The sequence below is a fragment of the Piliocolobus tephrosceles genome, chromosome 13 (assembly GCF_002776525.5).
Source record: "Piliocolobus tephrosceles isolate RC106 chromosome 13, ASM277652v3, whole genome shotgun sequence".
Taxonomy (NCBI): Eukaryota; Metazoa; Chordata; class Mammalia; order Primates; family Cercopithecidae; genus Piliocolobus; species Piliocolobus tephrosceles.
The window spans coordinates 112,375,962-112,397,484 of record NC_045446.1 but is presented as its reverse complement, the minus strand read 5'-3'; the positions used below and the strand labels follow the sequence as shown (position 1 = coordinate 112,397,484).

The 21,523-nt window shown below is 46.5% G+C and overlaps 1 protein-coding gene across 2 annotated transcripts in view; it reads right to left on the bottom strand.

The window, feature by feature from the left end:
- UBASH3B (ubiquitin associated and SH3 domain containing B) overlaps window positions 1–21,523 on the bottom strand; it is a 158,493-nt gene that overhangs the window by 37,306 nt on the left and 99,664 nt on the right. Inside the window, exon 2 of one of the 2 annotated variants that reach the window (XM_023208493.3) lies at window positions 836–893. In XM_023208493.3, coding sequence (XP_023064261.1) covers window positions 836–893 — 58 coding nt within the window. The remainder of the gene's footprint in view (window positions 1–835; window positions 894–21,523) is intronic. The other variant, XM_023208492.3, reaches the window with a different exon arrangement.

Here is a 21,523-nt window from a genome sequence, read left to right as displayed (position 1 = left end):
TGGAGTGCAGTGGAGCGATCTCGGCTCACTGCAAGCTCCGCCTCCTGGGTTCCCGCCATTCTCCTGCCTCAGCCACCCAAGTAGCTGGGACTACAGGAGTCCGCCACCACGCCCAGCTAATTTTTTGCATTTTTAGTAGAGACGGGGTTTCACCGGGTTAGCCAGGATGGTCTCGATCTCCTGACCTCGTGATCCACCCGCCTCGGCCTCCCAAAGTGCTGGGATTACAGGCGTGAGCCACCGCGCCCGGCTACAATCAACTCTCAGATGCAGCAACTTCTGTCTTCTTTCTTGTCATATTGCCTCCTCATCCTACAACTCCCTAAAAAAGTCCTGAAACCACTCTCCAGGAAGCATTCTTGGATCAACTCCAAATCCTTTCCCAATCCACTAGGACCAACCCAGTCTGTCCCTCAGGTCAGCCTATAATTAAACCCATGTCCCTCCAAAGACAAGGGAAGCTCCCAGAAAGGTAACCTTGTGGGATCCACCCTGGGTAGGGATACCCTGGAAGGTAAGTAGGGTACTTCTCTAAATTGATTTGCCCAATATCCATACCCCTAAAATGAATCTTTAAGTGACTAGAGCAGGGACAGATCTTATGAGAGGGGCTCTATCTGGGAATTACTTAGAATTTTCTTTAAACAGCTCCAAGGAGAAATATACCCTGGGGCCAGGGCAGAGGAGGCAATTGACTTGATAAATGCCCTTACCACCGTGTTCTGGCTCCTGTCTCTTCTGGAAGGTTCCACTAGAGAAAGTCTGCACCTCCCCACTCATCCACATGCACTTAGAGTTAATTATATGCTATTTTCTCAATTTATTTATCTCATACCAACCAGTCACATGCTGCCTGAACACTTCTTCCTCCTGTGGATGCCAAGGCTTTTTGTCTGAAAGAAGAAATCAAATTTCTATTGTTAGTATTTTTAGCCTCCTCTCAGCTTTTCTCACTGCAGCGGCAAGAGCGAGTGTGAAGGAGGCAACATCATAGCCTGCGTTCCGCTCACTACTCTGTGGTGGGGAGTAGACACCTGCAGCAGGTTTTCCCCCAGGGGTCATATCGAGACATATGGAAGTTAGGACTTGTAATTAATTTCCATGTAATTAGCATCAGATTTGCATGCAGTCTGACAGCCCAGGCAGTCTATTTTCAGCAGTTTCCACATTAGCGTTTTATTTTTGCTTCTCTAAAGGTTGTCATGTCTTGCTTTTTCCTCCTTCCTCTTCACCCGCTCATTCTTACTGACCCAGATCCCCGCAAGAGCAGATTCTTGTTTTCAGCCCGTTTGGTAGAAAGTATTAGAAGTGGTGCTGATGGTTTTCTTTTTCTTTTTCTTTATCTTTTGAGACAGAGTCTCACTCTGTCACCCAGGCTGGAGTGCAGTAATGTGGTGATCATGGCTCACTGCAGCCTCGACCTCCCGCACTCAAGCAATCCTCCCTCCTGAGCCTCCCAAGTAGCTGGGACTACAGGTGCATGCCACCATATTTGGCTAATGTTTTATTTTTGCAGAGACAGGATCTCATTATGTTGCCCAGGCTGGTGCTGATTATTATTAAGACATAGGGCTAAATGCTTACAAGGACAATTGGTTTGGATTAATTCATTGCCTCCCTCCACCCACTTCCAACCACCACCAGGCTGGATCCATCATCTCCAAGTATTTTACAGACATCTTTGGGGACGAGTATCACTGGGTTAAAAGGAATGAACACAGCAGTGCAGCTATCAGTCCCACTTCTGGAGAAATGACTCAGAGCATAACTAACTGTGGCTAGGTATCCATAGGCCGGTTATAGCAGTGAAGCCCTGTGTACAAACTTCCAAGTGGAGCTCTTCTGAAATTATACACAGGTCTCCAAGAGCCAGATAGTTCTGGATTTGTATCTAGCCTTGCTATTCATCCATCCTTTCATTCATGCATTCATGCTTACATTTATGCAGCAAACATCTACTGAATTTCAACTATTTTGTCAGCACCGTGCTAGGCTCTAGGAATACAGTAATGAACAAGACTTATGTGATCCCTGCCCTAAAATAGTTTTCTGTTGAGTAGGCATGTAAATATTATTATACAGATAATGATTTAATTACACTGGCATTAAGTGCAATGGAGGGAAAGCATAGGGGACATAAGAACATAGGACAGGGAGATCTAACCTGGTCTGAGGGGCTGGGGAAGGCTACACTAAGGAGAGAACATTTCAAGTGAAATCTGAGGGTGTAGACACATCTGGGTGGGGTGGATGGGGCACGTGGTGGTTGTTGCGGTGGAAAACACCTGGTACATCTATTCCATAGTGAGAGGTAGCGATTAAATGAGCCAGTGTAGAGAAGGAGCCTTGGACAGTATCCGACCCATCACAGGTGATCAATAGGTGCTCTTTCCTGTCCCTTCACACTACGTTGATTCAGGATCCTTGGGAGGGAGAAGAGATAAGTGGGAATCCGAGTTACGCTGACACTCTCTGCAAGCATCCTTTCCCCAACTGGCTGCTAAACTCACCCCCTCCTTCCTTGTCCTACCCTTCTATGGAGCAATTAGAATGACCGATGCTGTGAGAATCACAGGGTTGGACTGGAAGGGACCTCAGAGGTCATCTGTGAACCCAACTTCTTCATTTGACACAACGAAAAACTCAGGTGGAAACAAGTGATGAAATGCGCTTAAAGCAGCCTGGCTGGGGTGATGGCTGAGCGAAGGTCAGCCTCTGTTGTTCTGCTCCACAGCAGAAAGACAAGTTAAAGACTGTCCCCTTCCCCCATGAAAGTCTGTGCACAGATACCAAATGATCAGGATAAGAAAGTTTGCACAGCTCATGAGAACAGCACTGTAAAACACAAGCCTACTTACAGAGAGATGAAGTTACGGAGAAGCAAGACAGACCCCTCTGCTCCCCTTGGAACATCTGGCGCAGAAAAGGCTAGAAGCACAGAGACCCACACATGCTCATTCCCACACTTTGACAAGGTGCTTAACTGCTGCTGGGCTGCAGCCTTGTCTGTTTCCTCACGACTTACCAGACAATCAGAGGCCACACATCTCGCCTTTTTTTTCAGTACAGAAGCCGTGTATGCACAAAAGAACACAAATCATGACCTTTTAGAGGTTAGAATCGCTGAGGAATTGAAGTCACCAAAAAAGGACCCATTGTTCCAAAAACAACTGGGAAAAGGAAAACGCATTCGTGGCACCAGACAATGTGCTATTTATATAAGGAATTCAATTTCTTTTTTTTTTCTGCACCCTTCCCCCAATGAAATACATCCGACTGAAATTTAATTTATTTCTTCCGAGGCACTAGGAGTATCCTCTGGAAAGGAAAGATCTAATTAAGTTACGGTCTCCGTAACTCAAAAGACAAGTTTTGGAAAGAGTTCAAAGAAAAAATTGAAAAAGATAATGAAAGGTTTGGGTGATAAGATGATGATGAAAGGCTAAGGAAATCCAAATTCTTTGTTCTGAAAAGCCGAGATCTGAGAGGTCCCGGTTTGGTGGAAGGTTCTCGTATCTGGTGCACACGCTCCGGGGAGGGTTGGCCAAAATAAAAGAAGCACAAAGGGCGCAAGTTAGCTTCCAGGAAGGACTTTCTGGCAGCTATGTCGGTGAAAGTTTTTATTTTTATTTTTGAAAGCTTCGAGAAAGCTGTTACCTATCTGAAACAGTGCAATTCTCCAGGCAGGAGGTTGTAGGAGTAAAATCTCATTTTCCCTAAGGTCGTGAGCCACAGACAAACCTTGCTGGCCCTTCACCCACTGCCAGGCTGGCACCGATTTGGGCTAAGTGTGTTCCCAAAACTCTGCCCTCAGAACAGACTGAACATGGGCGCGGCAGAACATGTCTCTCCGTCTCCACTCTGCTGAAGAAAGACTGCTGCCATAGAGCACCCACCTCCATGGTCCACCCGTGGGGCCAATGCCACGGCCAAGTGGGAGTATGTGGGGTGGACCCTAAACCCCAGCCTGAGCCTGTGCAGCTGCTATCCTCAGGGTGACTGAGGAGCTGGCAGAGAGTTTACTCAGACAGCGTCTGAGACCTCGAGCAGACAAAGAAGGCATATCCCTTTACACTAAAATGCACCCATTGGATGACAGCAACAAACGACAGCAATCAGTGATTTAAATGGAACCTTCTTGGTTAGAACTGGTGAAATGTGAATTGTTGAAGTTTTGTCATGTGTGAACCTAAATTTGACTTCTGATCCTAGCCCTAATCTTTCTGATTATCCCATTTGTAGCAGAATATGAAAAAGAAATAGTGTAAAAACTCTCACGCTTACTGAGGATGGAGAAGAAGAGCACAAAGAAAAGAGACACAATGGCAAATGAAAAAAAAAAAACAAAAAAAACCGGTGAGTAGTGATCCTTCCCACAGGGGACGGACCAGCAGTGCCCGCCAACCGCCTTGCAATCGCTTTCCTATTAGTCTGCCTGAGACAAAGCAGCTTTCCTTCTTTCTGCCTTCCCTCCCTCCTCTTCCTCCTTCCCTCTCTCTTTCTTCCTCCCTTCTTTCCTTCCCTCCTCTCCCTGATTTCTTTTCCTTCTACTCTCTTTTTTCTTCTCCTCCTAAGGAACTCTTACCAGGAAACCAAATGAAAAGCAAAAACAAAACCCCTGAATTATCACGGGATGTACAAAGAGGAGGAAAGTATGGTCCCTACCCGTACAGCGCTCACAGCCTTAGAGAGTCAGATACAAAAGCAGCTTCGTACAACACAATAGGCCAAGCGCCATGACAGAGACGAGCATGGTGCTAAGAGAGCTCACGGTGGGCCCAGCTCCGCAGTGGGGAGTTCCCAAGCCTGAGGTTCTCAAATTGTACACCAAGCTACTCTGGGTCAGAACACCACAGCAGACTCAAAGAGGTGCCACTGGAGGTTTTCAGTGTTATAAGGGAAACACAGCACACTCATCTGTTGAACACCACATAAGCTTCTAGCTTGAGGTAGTTAAGAGTTCACAGTATCAGACTGGGCTGCATTCTTGAGGTTCTATCTTGGTGAAGCTGCAGTTTTAGCAACTGTCGCAATAAAAACCAAGTAGCGAGTGAAAATCAATGTGGAACAGGTAATGAGAGTGGCAGTGCCCCATCTGATCCTAAGGCTTGGGCAGTTGTGCAGTGCCTCACAGACACACACATCCCGTTAGTAAGTAGCTGTGGTTACTTAAGAATACAAATATGATTTTTCTTTCAATTTGTGTGTGTGTGTGTTGACACAGCTCTTAAGTTGGCAGGACAAAAATACTTATTAAGGTGTTTAGATCTAACTACTAAATAAACAGAACTGTTGGTATTTATGTTGGCCCACAGGCTCTATGTAAAAATTATTGGACACTAGGGGGTTGTGGGCTGAGAAAGTTTAGGATTATTTCCTACAAGAAATGATGCTTGATCTAGACCTTAAAAGCTAAAAGAGGCTGGACACAGTGGCTCATGCCTGGAATCCCAGCACTTTGGGAGGCCAAGGCGGGTGGATCACCTGAGGAGAGGAGATCGAGACCACCCTGACCAACATGGTGAAAACCCGTCTCTACTAAAAATACAAAAATTAGCCGGGCGTGGTGGCGTGGTCGTGGGCGTCTGTAATCCCAGCTACTTGGGAGGTTGAGGCAGGAGAATCACTTGAATCCGGGAGGCGGAGGTTGCAGTGAGCCGAGGTTGCACCGCTGCACTCCAGCCTGGGCAACAAGAGCAAAATTCCATCTCAGAAGGAAATAAAAAAAAAAGGCAAAGTGAGAGCTGACTAGAGAAAGAAAGGAAAGCAGAAGGACATGTGAAGTAGAGAGAATGGCACCAGCAAACAGATGAAAGCAAGAGACAGCACTGCATGTGCAGGAAAATTCGAGTTTGGTAATGCTAGGGCCAAAATTGTAAAGCTGGAAGAGGGTAATGATAAAGGCCTCTGCAGATACCTGAAAACGTAGGCAGGAGATCGCTTCCAAAGGCCTTATGCGCCACTTTAAAGCTTGGACCTGACTCATATTAAGCTAGAGAGAGGCATGATCAGATTTGCTTGCATTGAAGGATACATACAGCTGGATGCTGGGAGACTAGAAGGCCTTGACAATAGATGGGAAGAACACATTGAGAGGTTGAACTGAAGCAGTGACAATGAGGATATTGGCAATGATGTTTAGATGGTTGACTGAATAGAGCTGAGACTGATCTGGTACTGCAGCTTGAATATTTATGTGGATGGTGGAGACACCCCCGAATGAAAATGCAGGAGTAGAAACAAGTTGGGGCTGGTGGTGATAGTGACAGTGAGGTTAGTATTGTTCCAGGAGAATAGTGAAACCAGGTATCATTGAAGAGACACACCCAGTCTTGTTGTTAGGTGTCGTTTTCTTTGTTGGCTTGACTGCACTTTCTTGCCTCTTTCTGTTTGTAATCCAGACATTTCTTTTGGGCCACCCACTGAGGTCCTATTTCCTGTCTAAGGAATACCTTCGGCTCCCAAATCACTCAATGCTGTGATCAAAAAAACACTTAAGACATCCCCAACTCAGAGGGATAAATTAGCCCAGACCAGCAGGTTCTCTAGGGATGCTCAGCATATGCCTTCAGAGGACAGTTCCCTGTTTTATTGTCACTTGATAAAACTCAAATATCTGACACCTGCCGTAAAAAGCAAGAGACAAGATATACGCTAATGGAATGAAAAATATATTCCCTCAAAATAGTAAGACTTTGATCCAAGTAAGTAGCAAACTAATTTGTTGGGCTTTCCAGTTACTTGGAGCTGTATTGTCCTTGGCTTTGCATTGCTGGTGGACTCACAACGCGTGGTGGCAGGCACCACACCTGCTCCATGCATTGGTTCTCTGTCACCAAGGACTTGTTCACGTAAGAAATGAGAAGGCACAGGGTCAAGTATGTAATCCTTCAAGTGGAGGAAATTCCCTATGCAACCAAAATTAAATTATATCTTTCCTTCATGTAGCTAAGATGATCTTAAATTTGGAAACATTTAATACTAACTGTAATATTTTTAAAAATGTTCTCAACCTCCAGGATACAAGTTGTTAAATTTTCCACACCTAACAGTTTGAATTCAATTAAAAGATGACCTAATTAATCAGATGCCTCATTCTTCTCCCTCAAAATCAGCTTAAAAGTCAGCAATGAACTGGTGGATGGGAAAACTGAGGTAGAACCCAACTCCTCTTTTCCCTGGCTGAAGAGTCCAGCCATACCGTGGTCATTGTTGCCACAAAGGAAGATGGAGGTATTCTTTTTGGGTATATTTGGAAAACAACATTTTTTCATAAAGTGGTTTTAGGTAGAAATACCAGAGCCTTTTGTTGTGCTCTATGAATTGCTGAATCAGTGCTGAATATCCTCACAGGATGCTCTGAGGCTGCTCAACACAATGCCTGGGGCTGGCGGCCATCTTGAGAACAGAGGGCACACAGTTGATTCTCCATCTATTTGTTTCTCTAGTAGGAGAAAAAAGAGGATAAGGGAGTCAATCATGATCGAGGGCCTTTATGTACCAGGCACTTCAGACTTTAAACCTTTATGGCATGGTTTGGATATGGTTTGCTTGACCCTGCCAAGTTTCACGTTGAAATTTGATCCCCAGTGTTGGAGTTGGGGCCTGGTGAGAGGCGTTTGGATCATGGAGGTGGATTCCTCTTGAATGGCTTGGAGTCAGTCTCCTGGGAGTGAGTTCTCACTCTTCGTTTCCACAGGAACTGGTTGTTGAAAAGAGCCCGGCAGCTTCTCCCCTCTCTCTCTCCCTTCCTCTCTCCATATAATGTCTCTTCCCCTTGCCTTCTGTCATGAGTGGAAGTTTCCTCAGGTTCTTGACAGAAGCAGATGCTGGAGTCATGCTTTTCGTATAGTCTGCAGAACCGTGAGCCAAATAAACCTCTTTTCTTTATACCCAGCCCCAGGTATTCCTTTATAGTAATAAAAATGGACTAAGCTACTTCATGACAAACTTAGGAAGTCGGTATTGTTAGGAACCTCCATGCACCTGGTGGCTCTGCCCTGACTGGCCAACAGTCAAGTCATCTCTGGTTTTCCTGTAACAGGGGTTGGTTCTAGAGGTGGTGATTAAAAGTCCATAAATCAGTGTACTGAGTAGTTGCCAATCTTGAGAGGGTCAGATGTTTAACTTTGTTTTGTAAATATATGAGTAAATAGGCTGGGCGCAGTGGCTAACGCCTGTAATCCCAGCACTTTGGGAGGCCGGGGTGGGTGGATCATTGGAGGTCAGGAGTTTGATGAGACCAGTCTGGTCAACATGGTGAAACCCTGTCTCTACCAAAAATACAAAAATTAGCCGGGCCTGGTGGCAGGCACCTGTACTCGAGCTACTCAGGAGGCTGAGGCAGGAGAATCACTTGAACCCGGGTGGCAGAAGTTGCAGCGAGCCGTGATTGCGCCACTGCACTCCAGTTGGGCAATAAAGTGAGACTCAGACTTCATATATATATATATATGAGTAAATACACGATTCAGTACCCAAAACTCCTGACCGCAATACGGTATTTGAATCCTCGTGCCATCCGGACAGCCCTCACAGACACAGCATTTCTACTTCTCCACAGAGTGCCCTCTTGCCAGGAGAGTCATTGGCCGTGATGGTGGGAAGGACACTGTGCCTGTATCTAGTCACCAAATGGAGCCAATCAGGTCTGGGATATCTACTTCTCTGTTCCCTGTACTGTCTCAGTTAAGCAATGTGGCAGCAGGACTGAAGGAGGCTTGAGATTTGTGGAGGGAAAAATCTCTCCCAAGAAGGATGCATGAAAATTATCCCACATAGCCAACTACTCAGGAGGTGGAGGGAGACTAGAAGCACAACTGAGTCCAGAGGTAGGCAAAATATGCCCATGCAAACGCATGCCAGAGCCAAACAAAGATGTTTGTTACTAAATCCTATTTTATTTTTATTTTATTTTTTTGAGAAGGAGTCTCGCTCTGTCACCCAGGCTAGAGTGCAGTGGCATGATCTTGGCTCACTGCCAGCTCCGCCTCCCAGGTTCACGCTATTCTTCTGCCCCAGCCTCCCAAGTAGCTGGGACTACAGGCGCCCGCCACCACGCCCAGCTGATTTGCGTGTGTGTGTGTATTTTTAGTAGAGACGAAGTTTCACTGTGTTAGACAGGATGGTCTCGATCTCCTGACCTCATGATCTGCCCGCCTCGGCCTCCCAAAGTGCTGGGATTACAGGTGTGTGTGAGTCACCGCACCCGGCCAACTATATCCTATTTTATATCACCATGTCGCTTCTCGTAATTGGCAACTACGTCTATATTCCTGGCAGAATAAGATAGGCAGTTCATGATAGCTCTTGACTCATGGAGGCCTCCATTTCACTTGGAGATGCTTCTCCCTCAACTCATTCCACTGAGAAGGACCCTGGGTATCCACAGCTGCTATCCTGCCCCTCTCCTTTTGCTTCTTCCCTTAAGACAGGCAGCTTTCACAGCCTAGTGAAAGGCCATCACTTTTCTGCAGTGCACCAGCCACACTGGGTGACTAATACAGGAGACTGCCTACCTCAGGTAAGGCCTAACCTGTTTCAATTTTAGGCTGAGCAGGAAATGATGTGTAGAGTGGCCACAGGCAATGGCATGGGAGTGAGACTATGTTACATGAAGCTGTGTAAAGGGAGGGTGAAGACACTGAAGCCACAATCGTAGCCCAGAAGCAGCCTGGGCATCAGGTCCAGGACTTAAACATACGTGAGCTCCCAGGCATCAGGCTTCCAAACGACTCATATGTTGGAGATAGGGGCTAGGCACAAAGCATCCAGTAACCCAATGGGCTGAGAGCCAGAGATCCATCAGGCAGTGGTTGCCAGAGTGGTTAATTAATGATCAACCACTTCTAGTCTGTTAAACTTCTTCCTCCACTGAGGTGGAATTCAACCCTATGAAAAGTTGTCACCCTCTTCTGATGTACCTGCTATGTCCTGTCATGGAGGGGTCTGAGCAAGCAGCCAGAGCAATTCTTTCTTCCACTTCACCCTCTAAGTCACTTGGAGGAGCTGGAATCCTTGAGTCTTAGATCAAAGCAAGAGTCCCACTACCAGTGTCGAAACACTGAGCACAGGGCCTTGGGAAGTGTCACAAGTGCCCGCTCTTCCCTGGAAACCCAGGGAGAAGTGACCAATAAACCTCTCCTTAGGTATAATCATGGAGCTCTACTCCAGTCCCTTGGTGCCTTCCAGGCTGGAATGGGGCTTCTTGGCATTAGAGGAAGTTGGGGATATTGAGAATTTCCGTATCTGCCTATCAGTCTTAAGGCCTGTGCCCCTGACATTTACCTTAGCTAAATCATCAAAGGCTTTCCTTCTTATCTTCCAGAGACAAAAATGAATAAAACTGAACCTAGTCTCTGTGGGTGCAAGTCTAGACATGAAAAAAAAAAAGGGCTTTTATGACTACAAAACAAAAAATCCTGTTAATCTAAAAAGGATAGCTTCCCCCTACATTTTTTTTTCTATGCAGCAGAATTGACTTGCTTCTAGGCTTTTGTTAAATACCCATTCCTCTTGGATTCTACCTTTTTGCTTTGGCAAAGGTTCAGTTCCACCCCACACTAAAATCAGCATGCTTCCTTTTTCTCTTCTGTTCGCTTACACTGGTTCCAGGAATAGAGTCTACTCCACGTGCAGAGCAGTTGGGTATGAGGATGGGCAGAATCAGAGCCAGCCTGAACCCACACACTCCGGTGACCAGGGATGGAAGATGCTGGCAGAGCAACCAACCAAATTCCCTGAATTCACATACTACAGCACCTCTCATCTACCACTGTCTGTTAGTTGAGACTTCAGTTTCTGATATGGTCACTCAGCTACCAGTGGCCAATAAGATTCATGCAATTCAGTCCCACCTTCAATCAACAGAGGTCAAGTAAGTGTTGGGAAGCCTTGGGGGAATAGCCTAAGAGTTGTGCAAGCCAAGGAGTGGAAGCAGTGGTATTTCAGCTAAGCTTTCCAGGCTAAAGCAAAATCAGGGACTGGCCACATACAGCTGCTCTAGCAAGTTCTCGCAGGAGCTGGAACACGGGTAGGTGTCTTTTTCCCAAAGGAAGTCATTTCTTTGTGCTTTCATTTTTTCGTTTTCAAAAAGGAGGTGATCACAAGCCCACGGGGAGACTGAGAAAGATGTGGCATCTATAAAGTGTTTTGAGGTCCTCAGAAGCAACCGTAAGTGATAGTGATTCCTTGGCTGCAAAGGATCTTAGGACAATCCTGCCCATTTCTCCTTATGGCTAGATAAGACTGTACTTTAGACCATCCATGACTTTTGAAGGACTTTTTCCTCTTCTCACAGATATTAAGAGTAGGAGATCCAGCAATGTCTCTTGGTTGCTTAATGGCCCTTGCACTCAGAAAGTTTTTCCATGTGTCCAAACTCCTTCCAATGACACTCAAACGCATGCCACCCTTTTCTGTACCCGGTAGAGTTAGTCACTCTCCTATATAATAAGATTATTTCTTCTATCACTTTCATACAAGGAAATCCAGCTACTTTTTATCACCAAGGCCAGTACAATAGGCTTGCAAAGAGCCTGGGCAGTTCAGTTGAACAATCTCATCTCCGAAGTCTTGCCCCCTCTCCCGTAGCCTCCTCCCCATGAGGCTGAGGGAGGGCAGTAGAGAAGCCTGTCAGTAAATATCAACCATAATGTCTCTACCCATTTCCTTCAGAGGAAATGAAACTAATGGAGAAAGATATATTGATCACAAAGACTCAATTTCAGAATCAGTCTCCTGGTGGTAAAGCCTTTCAGTTAGCTGGGGTTAATGGCTTCTGCTTTCAGCTGTTGTCCAGTGTGAGAGCTGTACATCCCACAATCAATGGGATAGCAAGCCTGCTGGGGACATTACCACCAAGGCCAGCCAATGGGAAGAAAAAGGCTCTGGGTTTTTTTTTTTTTTTTTTATATAAAGCTAATCAGAGAAAGGGAAAAACATTTCCTGAGCGATTTGGGGGCTTAAGTAAGTCTTCCAGCTGAAGGCCTCCAACCTGTGGGGGAGGCCTTTCTCTCCTATCAACAAGACTCTGTTTTCCAACCCATAAAGAGCCTGTTAGGCAGCCCTCCTTAGGGGGTGGTTAGCAGGGAAAATGCTGTTCAGGTTTCCCGATGTTTTCATGTGGCACGGCCCAGCAGCCCCTATAGGAGGCCTTGTTTTGTTCTTGCTAAAAAGGGGCTGGAACGCAGGCCTCTGCTGTAGGGAGGCAGCAGTTTGTAATTGGGAAACCAGCCATTAGACCATGGGTGGTGACATAATAAAACACATTTTTCTCTTTGCCTCTGTTACGTGTCCCTCTAGCATCTAGACAATGCCTTTCTGCTCCCCATGATCAATGAGTTTTTGCACAGAGGCACAGGTGGAAGCACATTCTTAGGAACAAAACTCTCATTAGCGATGGGACTGTGGACAAGTTAATTATCCTAAAACTCACTTTCCCAATCTCTTAAATGGCAATAATAACTGCCTTACGGGGTAGAATAATGATTAATATCACATAATGTATTTGAAGAGCTCAGCACAATGTTTGGCATATATTAGGTACTTAACAGATATAACCTTTGCACATACGCCTGTGCATATTATCTAATCAATCTTTGCAGTTTTCCTGGAATAAATGTCTGTAAATTCCAGGCTAATAGAAATATTTCGAGACCGGGGACCAGAAGACCCAGATTCTTTCTCTGCTAAAATAATCCACAACCATCTGGGAAGGTCTTAAGGCATGTATGGGATTCAGGGAGAGAGAAAAGCTCCTCAGGTAAGGCGATAACACAAGGGAAGGTGCAGAGGTAGAAACCATCCGGGAACAGGTGACGGTGGCAGGAGTCTGCTGAAGAGGGCCCATGACACAGGTTGTTAGGAGCCAGGCAGGGGAGTTTAGGTTTGATCAGGAAGAAAGTGGGGAGTCACTGAGAACTCTCAGCAGGCGTGGAGAAAAAGAAAGCAACATTTCCCACCGTCTGTCATCATCTAGGCTGTCAGTGGAGGGTGTGTGTTTCTGCTCAGCAGAGGTACCCTAACAGAAGAGTGATAGCCCTGAGCTGGTGTCCACAGTCAGGCTCTGGGGAGAGGCTAGCCAGGGCTGCCTTCTTCCTTGCAGATCCTCAGATCAAGTCATTAGCGCTATCCCTGAAGCCTTTACTCTCCAGTTGGCAGAGTAGTAACTCTGCCCACCTGAATATCTCTAGAGGGAGTAAGTTTCAAAAGCTCTCTCAATTGTATGCAGTGAACTATTATTATTTCCTGAGAAACAGGATCAGAAGCCTGTCTTACCCAAGGACAACAGCAAGCCAGGGGCATGGTGCTTCCAGAATGAGATCACAGATGTTATCAGATCGGTGCAAAAGTAACTGTGGTTTTTGCCATTAAAGGTAATGGCAAAACCCGGCCGGCACAGTGGCTCATGCCTGTAATCCCAACACTCTGGGAGGCGGAGGTGGGCGGATCACTTGAGGTCCGGAGTTTGAGACCCGCCTGGCCAACATGGTGAAACTCCGTTTCTAATAAAAATACAAAAATTAGCTGGGTGTCGTGGTGCATCTCTGTTAATCCCAGGTACTTGGGAGGTTGAGGCAGGAGAATCACTTGAACCCAGGAGGCGGAGGTTGCAGTGAGCCAAGATTGCGCTACTGCACTCCAGCCAGGGCGAGAGAGTAAGCCTCTGTCTCAAGATAACTCTTGAACCTGGGAGGTGGAGGTTGCAGTGAGCTGAGATCACGCCACTGCACTCCAGCCTGGGTGACAGAGTGAGACTCTCTCTCAAAACAAAACAAAAAAAAAGATCTGGGAGAAACAGATGAAAATGAAGAGTCATTTCAAGTGGCAGATGACAACAGAGACTGTTTTTTCTCCTATTTCCACCCCTTTTCTCTCTAAACCACTAGAATCAGCTACAAATACTTAAACTTGGGTGATTTTTAGTCCTTCTGAAATGGTTTCAGCCCAAAGCTACATAGGAGACTCTGGCTAACGGGTTTGGTGGGTCAGAGAAAATGTACACAGACCAGACAGAGCCACTGTCACTTCTCTGTAACTCTTCTTGGTGAGTAATGTGTTAGCAACATTTATTTATGTTTTATTTTTTGGAGTTGGTGTCTCACTCTCACCCAGGCTGAAGTGCAACAGTATAATCGTAGCTCACTGCAGCCTCGACCTCCTGGCCTCAAGTGATCCCCTGTGTCAGCCTCCTGAGTAGCTAGGACTACAGGTGTGTGCCATCATGCCAGGCTTTTTTTTTTTTTTTTTTCTTTTTTGGTTGTTGGTAGAGGTGGGGGTAAAGAATATGTGAGTAAACACAAAGAAATCACAGACTTGGAGAATTAAGCTGAGGTCTTTCTACCAGGAGGGTGGGTTAGTATCACTAGATTCTTGAGAAGACCCTCCAAGGAGAGTGGGGAGATGCCACTAAAGAGAAACCCTCCTCTGCCACCTCAGCCCCGTCGACTGACACCGTCAGAAAGATTTGGAACTCCTCCAAACCAGACTATAGGTCAGATTCTGCCAAAGGAAATACTGTCATGGCAAAAACTCCTGCATAGTCAAACCCACCCTGCTGGTCATTATTTCAAGAGTTATCCAGGGAGACTGAAATCCAGGGTAGAGAAACAACTGGATGGTCTTGGGGTTCATGGTATGAAGAGATGACCACTATAGTTAGGTATGGAATATGGTGTGACAAAAAGAGATTTCCAGTTTAGACACTGCTGCCATCCAGGATTCAACATAAGGCATCCCATCCTACTTTTTAAACTCCTCATCTCCAAAAACATGTGTAGACTCCTTACCATGCTGAGCCCTCCATGGCCTCACACCTGTCTCCTTCTTCAGCTTCACCCTCAAACATCCTCAAACATCTGCTCCCTGGTTCTTCTCTCACACTTAAAACCTTTCTCTGGGGCTAGGCGCAGTGGCTCACACCTGCAATCCCAGCATTTTGGGAGACTGAGGCAGGTGGATCACAAGGTCCAGAGTTCATGACCAGCCCGGCCAACCTGGTGAAACCCCATCTCTACTAAAAATACAAAAAATTAGCCAGGCGTGGTGGTGCATGCCTGTAATCCCAGCTACTTGGGAGGCTGAGGCAGGAGAATTGCTTGAACCTGGGAGGCGGAGCTGCAGTGAGCTGAGACTGAGTCACTAAACTCCAGCGTGGGCGACAGAGCAAGACTCAAAGAACAATAACAAAAAAAACTTTCGGCCAGGCGCAGTGGCTCACGCCTGTAATCCCAGAACTTTGGGAGGCCGAGGCGGATGGATCATGAAGTCAGGAGATCGAGACCAGGCCATCCTGGCTAACACTGTGAAACCCCGTCTCTACTAAATACACAAAAAATTAGCCGGGCATGGTGGTGGGCGCCTGTAGTCCCAGCTACTCGGGAGGCTGATGCAGGAGAATGGGGTGAACCCGGGAGGCGGAGCTTGCAGTGAGCCGAGATAGCGCCACTGCACTCCAGCCTGGGCAACAGAGCAAAACTCTGTCTCAAAAAAAAAACAAAAACAAAACCAAAAAAAAAACCTTTCTCTGTTGGTTCCTTTTCCTACAAGGCTAACTCCACCCTCAGTTACCTGGCTAGCTCCTGCCTATCCTTTAACACTCACTTGCATTTCGTTTCCTCCCGGAAGTGGTCCCTACCTGGGCACCCTTACCAGCCAGGCGGTTGTATCATAGCACCTTCCAAATTATATTTAAATGATCTGTCTTTGCGACGGACCATGAGCTACTTGAAGCAGAGACCATTTCTTGTTTTCTTTGCATCTCTAGTAGCTGGCACATAGTAGGCGTCAGAATTTTAAAAATATGAACTTCATCAAGAGGTTAAAGGTATATATATCAGTGTGGCAGACAGACCCTCGGTGACACCTTAGTAATCCTAAATTCTGGTGTTCACTCCTCTGTATAATTCCCTCCCCTCAAATGTAGGTGAGACCTATCACTTACCTCTATATGGCAAAGGTGATGGAATCACTTCAGCAATTCCATTATGACACACATAAGACACATCTAAGTCAGGGGTCTCCAACCCCTGGGCCACAGATGGGTACTGGTCTGTGGCCTGTTAGGAACCAGGCTGCACACAGGCAGTGAGTGGTGGGCAGGTGAGTGAGCATTACTGCCTGAGCTCTGCCTCCTGGAGCTCCGCCTCCTGTCAGATCAGTGGCAGCATTAGATTCTCACAGGAGCACGAACCCTACTGTGAACTGCACATGCAAGGGATCTAGGTTGCAGGCTCCTTATGAGAATCTAATGCCTGATGATCTGTCATTGTCTCCCATCACCCACAGATGGTCCCAACTAAGTCAGGGGTCTCCAATTAGATGGTGCCGTCTAGTTGCAGGAAAACAAGCTCAGGGCTCCCACTCATTCTACATTACAGTGAGTTGGTCGTATCACTATTTCATGATGTATTACAACGTAATAATAATAGAAATAAAGTGCACAATAAATGTAACGTACTTGAATCATCCCCAAACCATCACACCACCACCCTGGTCAGTGGAAAAACTGTCTTCCACAAAACCGGTTCCTGGTGCCAAAAAGATTGGGGACCGCTGCTTTAAATGATTTGCTTTCCTGCTGGCCAAGAAGCAGCATGTTGTGGACTGCCTATGAAAAGAGAGCCACGTGGCAAGGAACTGCAGGCAGCCTCGTTAGGACCTGAGAATGGCTTGTAGCCAACATCCAACGAAAAGCTGGGGCCCTCAGTCATACAACCAAAAGGAAATGACTTCTGTCAACAATATGGGTGAGCTTATAAGTGGATCTTAGTCAAGCTGTCTGGTGAGAACACGGCCTGGCCAACACCTTGATGGCAACCTTATAAGACTGAGCAGAGAACCCAGTCAAGCCATGCCTGGACTCCCGACCTACAGAAACTGGGAAAATGTGTGTTTTCAGCCACTAAAGTTAGAGTGCTGCATCATAGAAAGTGAAAACACCGAGCTTTTCAGGAAGAGGGAAATAGGAAAGGAAGAGCGAGCACTGGCTGAAATGAGCTAGTATGACCAAGCTCAGCACTAAACAGCACTAAGGGGTAACCTAGGCATTTACTGCAGGAGATGGAAAATCCCAATCCCATAACCAGTGGAAATTGCTGATCTGAATTCATTGTATTTCACTCCTGCCATCAGTTAAAATGTGATTTAAGTCCTTCTAGGCTGAGAGTTAAAGCTTGGCAACTTAAGGGAGGGAGTAGAGTGGAGTAGAGTGGAGTGGAGTGGCAGGTGCATCTACTTTAGAAACACACAGACCTGGCCAGGCGCGGTGGCTCACGCCTGTAATCCCAGCACTTTGGGAGGCCGAGGCGGGTGGATCACAAGATCAAGAGATTGAGACCATCCTGGCTAACATGGTGAAACCCCGTCTCTACTAAAAATACAAAAAATTAGCCAGGCGTGGTGGTGGGCGCCTGTAGTCCCAGCAACTCGGGAGGCTGAGGCAGGAGAATGGCGTGAACCCGGGAGGCGGAGCTTGCAGTGAGCAGAGATCCAGCCACTGCTCCAGCCTGGGCAAGAGAGCGAGACTCCATCTCAAAAAAAAAAAACCACACAGACCTAACCCATCTAATCTCAGTCCCCATGTATGTAAACAAAAGGAGATTCACACCAGCTTGTTAGGGCTATGTGACATGCTTAGCTCTGAGTTTGGCACAGGGTCGGTGTTCTACAGCCACTGGGTGCCCCCTCCGCCCCGCCCCCACCACTGACTGCCCTTTTCAGCTATCCGGACTCCAAGCAGGCTAGGCCTGTTTGGGAAGCTCCTGGACGGAATCTGAGGCAGAGTTCTTGGTGGATGCTCTGGAGACTTACTCTGCAGCTGAAATCCCAGGAAATTCTACCCCCTGAGCTCCACCACTGCTAAGCTTCTAAGAAAGGTTACGCTCAATTTCCTCAAATGATTTACTGCATCCCCTTTTATGGGAGTACTTTACATATTATAAATGGGACTTGATCAAACACGCCAGGAAGTGAGACGGGTCTAGAACTCTCTAGCCAGCCGTGTATCTGCTGGCCCAACTACGATCCCCAGATCAACTCAGGCCTGAGGTCCTGTAATTTTAAGATTGGGTATCTATCTTAAAATACCCAATTGTGGGGGGAACACAAATGTTCAGTCCATAACATCTACAGTAACATGCACAGTACTGCATTGGGGCACCCCTGGGTGTGACAGTAAGTGTATGTGCCTGTAGGCAAAGATACTTAGGTTATGATTTTAGGATTGAATAACAGTATGTATATTAAGATATTAAGATACGATATTTAGGAAAAGCTACTCACAGAATTTCAGGCCTTGGAGACTAAGATCACTTACCTCAATCTTCTCATGTTACAGATGAGGAACTAAGACCCGCAGAGGCAAGTGATTTGATGAGGACAGAAAGCCAGGTCTCATAACTCCCCAAATTGTGCTCTTTGCATGTTACTGTGCTGAGTCTCTGTCTTTTTCGCTTACACTGTGCTTCTTAATTTCTGTTGGATCGAGTGCAACCTCTCTGGTCCAGTGTTAATTTGCTGAGAGGCTTGAGGATCCCTTCATAGGGAGCAGCCTAAGAGATGACCCCTCAGCTTGCCTTTGGCTCTGCAGTATGGTCATGGCAGGGGAGATAGGTTGTTCCTGTTCACAGCTTAGCCCTCGTTGCCTGGGGTCTAACTTCCTCCTTTGACTTCCTCCACAATGGCTGCCCCCAGGCCCTACCACAGCCCTCCACAATGGGGCACCACAGCCTTTGATAGAAGCTAGAATCATCAGTAATGTGAAAGAGGCCGAAATGGTCCCTTCCCTGACATTTAGGAACCAGACACTGGAAATAAATGGTGTGTAGAGGGGCTGAGGCAGGAAAAGAAGGCAGTGTAAGAAGGACTGTATCTTCCACGGTGCTAGGCACATTTGCTCATGTAGCAATATTTTATTTAATCCTCAAGGCAGGCCTTGAAGGCAAATTTTAAAGACCAGGAAGCTGAGGCTTTAAAGAAAGAGGCAGTATTAGGCTTCAGCTTACAAATGTGCAAGCCTAAGAAAACAATCTAGTTACTGGCTCTAATTATCGAGACTTAGTCAGTTTCACATTTCTGGAGTACAAAGAGGACCTGAATCAGCTCCAGGTAAGTCTCCACGGTTTTCAAGGCCAAAAGCTCTTGAGAATTTTCCTCATAGTTCATTCTTATTGCCCCACTCAAATGCTGCCCCTGAATACAGTCAGCCTTGAGTCCTGTTAGGCCAACATGTGTTAGTGCTTATGCCTAAATCGGGATGGATTCCTTCCGTCCTAATTAATCGGCCCTCTTCCATAACCAGCTCATGAATTGCCCAGGAACTCCTGAGTTCAGTGCCCTCCGTGGTAATGGGGAGAGGAACACTGCAATGTTTAGGTACAAAAGACTCCTATAATTAGCTCTAAGCCCGGGAAACAGACAATCAAATTAATCAGTGAGTATGGGAAAAAAGCAGATTATAATTAATTACCTATGTTTATACCAGGGTTATCTTTAGCCATAAGTCTTCTTTTTTATCTAAACAGATACCAAATCTTAAAATTATAGGACCTCAGGCCTGAGTTGACACAGCCTGAGTTGACAAAGCCTAATTTGACTTCTGTCCCCAGTTCAGAGGAGGATCCTAAATGAGTCACTTCTTCCTGCCTTGCTTCCTCCTTACTGATATGGCCTCCCTCACGGAGTGGGAGGGCGAGATAAGCAGCTCAGGGCTAAGAGCCACTTTGGTACAACGCAGGATCAGAGAGCACACCTTTTCTCTGCAGAGCCATTTTCATTCATGGTGGAGGTTTTTTTGAACCTGGCCAGGCAGAGCTCCTCGATGACAGACCAGCACTCCATGTGGCCATACCCTCCGGCCCCAGTTGTTCCCTCTGCTTGCCAAAGCAATTACCTGATTCTCACTTTCCAAAAAATAAAAGAAAATGTTCAAGTCCTTTCCACAGAAGGCTATAAGCCAAAAGGCCAACTGCTCTGTGGGTTACCGGAGCCTTCTGCATGGACGAGGTGGGAAACCGAGACTCAGAGATGGGAGTGGAGCTGCATGTGCTTGTGCTCATGTATTAAAGTGAACTCCTGGTGACGTGCAATGTGAGAATGACAGTGGGTATCAGCTTTCACTAAATATGCTTAAGAGCTCTGGGGCGTCATTGAAACCCACGCAGAGACTGTTCAGCATTGAACCATGAAAAGGGAGAACCATGTAGTCTGACTTCTCCATTGCATGGTGGAGGGAACCAAGGGTGAGAGAGAACAACGGCTTCTTTAAGGTCATAGTGACTTGGTGCAGAGCTGACATTTGTAAGTCCTTAGCAAGTGCCCGTTCCACCACTCCAACGTGAGCCTTCTTTCCACCCCTTTTGACTGACTATGGTGCAGCTCTAGGGGGAGGACCGAGCTGGTGGTACAGTCAGGGGTCTAGTCCTGCTCTGTCACTAGCAGTATGACCTTGGGCAAGTCCTCAACCTTCCAGCGGTCATAAAAAATGAAAAGGGGCTTACATGGATCTCAAGGGCCCCTTCCAGCTCTGATAGCCTTTGAGTTTCTGTGTGCTGCGGATTCTCTTCTTTTTCTCTCCACCAGAGGGAGGAAGTTGGGTTGTTTCCTTAACCTTAGATCACAATGAGTGGCTGAGGTGTGGGCTGATGATAAAGAGCAGGCTTCAGGGAGTGAGGGGTTCATGGAGAATCCTCAGTGGGAACCAAGGCCAGATACCAAAGCAGGAATCACACTCACAATACCCAATGCAACATAGAGCAGCCATTCTAAACTCTAGTACTTCCTTCCAGGTGGCAGCCTCAAGCCTAATGCTGTTCATCCCAGCTAGAAGATACCAGACACTCACTCTCCAAGCCACTCATGCACGGACTGACCATCCAGATGTCCTCCCAGATGCAACACAGGTTGGGATCCTCCAATTACTATTCTGTGTTCACCAGTAAAGACCCCAAAAGAATGATTCTTCAGGAAATGAGGTACCAATTTTAGCTATCAGGAAGACAGTTTCCTTGAGGAGAAGACAGAGAAGCCCAAAACATCCGTCTTCACTTCTGGAGTGGCATTGATAAGCCAGAAAGGCAGGCTCCCTTTTTCCTAGGAAAAGACTCGTTTCTCCTGTAATTTATCTTTGTTAGCAATTGAGGGTAACCTCTGGAGTTCTCACTATTGACTGTAAAACCATTCCATTAGACGTGCACCGGCCAAAATGCTAACCACTAGCCACATGCTGAATAAAACTGAACATTCAGTTCCGCATCACACTGGCCATGTTTCAGGTGCTAGTGGCTGCCATGTCGGACAGTGCAGATATGAAACCTTCCCATCATCACAGAACATTCGGCTGGACTTTGCTGCACTAGGAGTTTCACAGGGAAGGCACTTGATTTGTCAAATGCATTTATTGAATTCATGGATAGTCTGTTTAGATAGGGCAGGGAATACTGCAGTATTCCCTGGTGAAGGCATGTTAATCATTCAAAATTTTTCAGCAGGTTTCTTTTAAGAAACCCAGGGTTGGCTGGGTGCG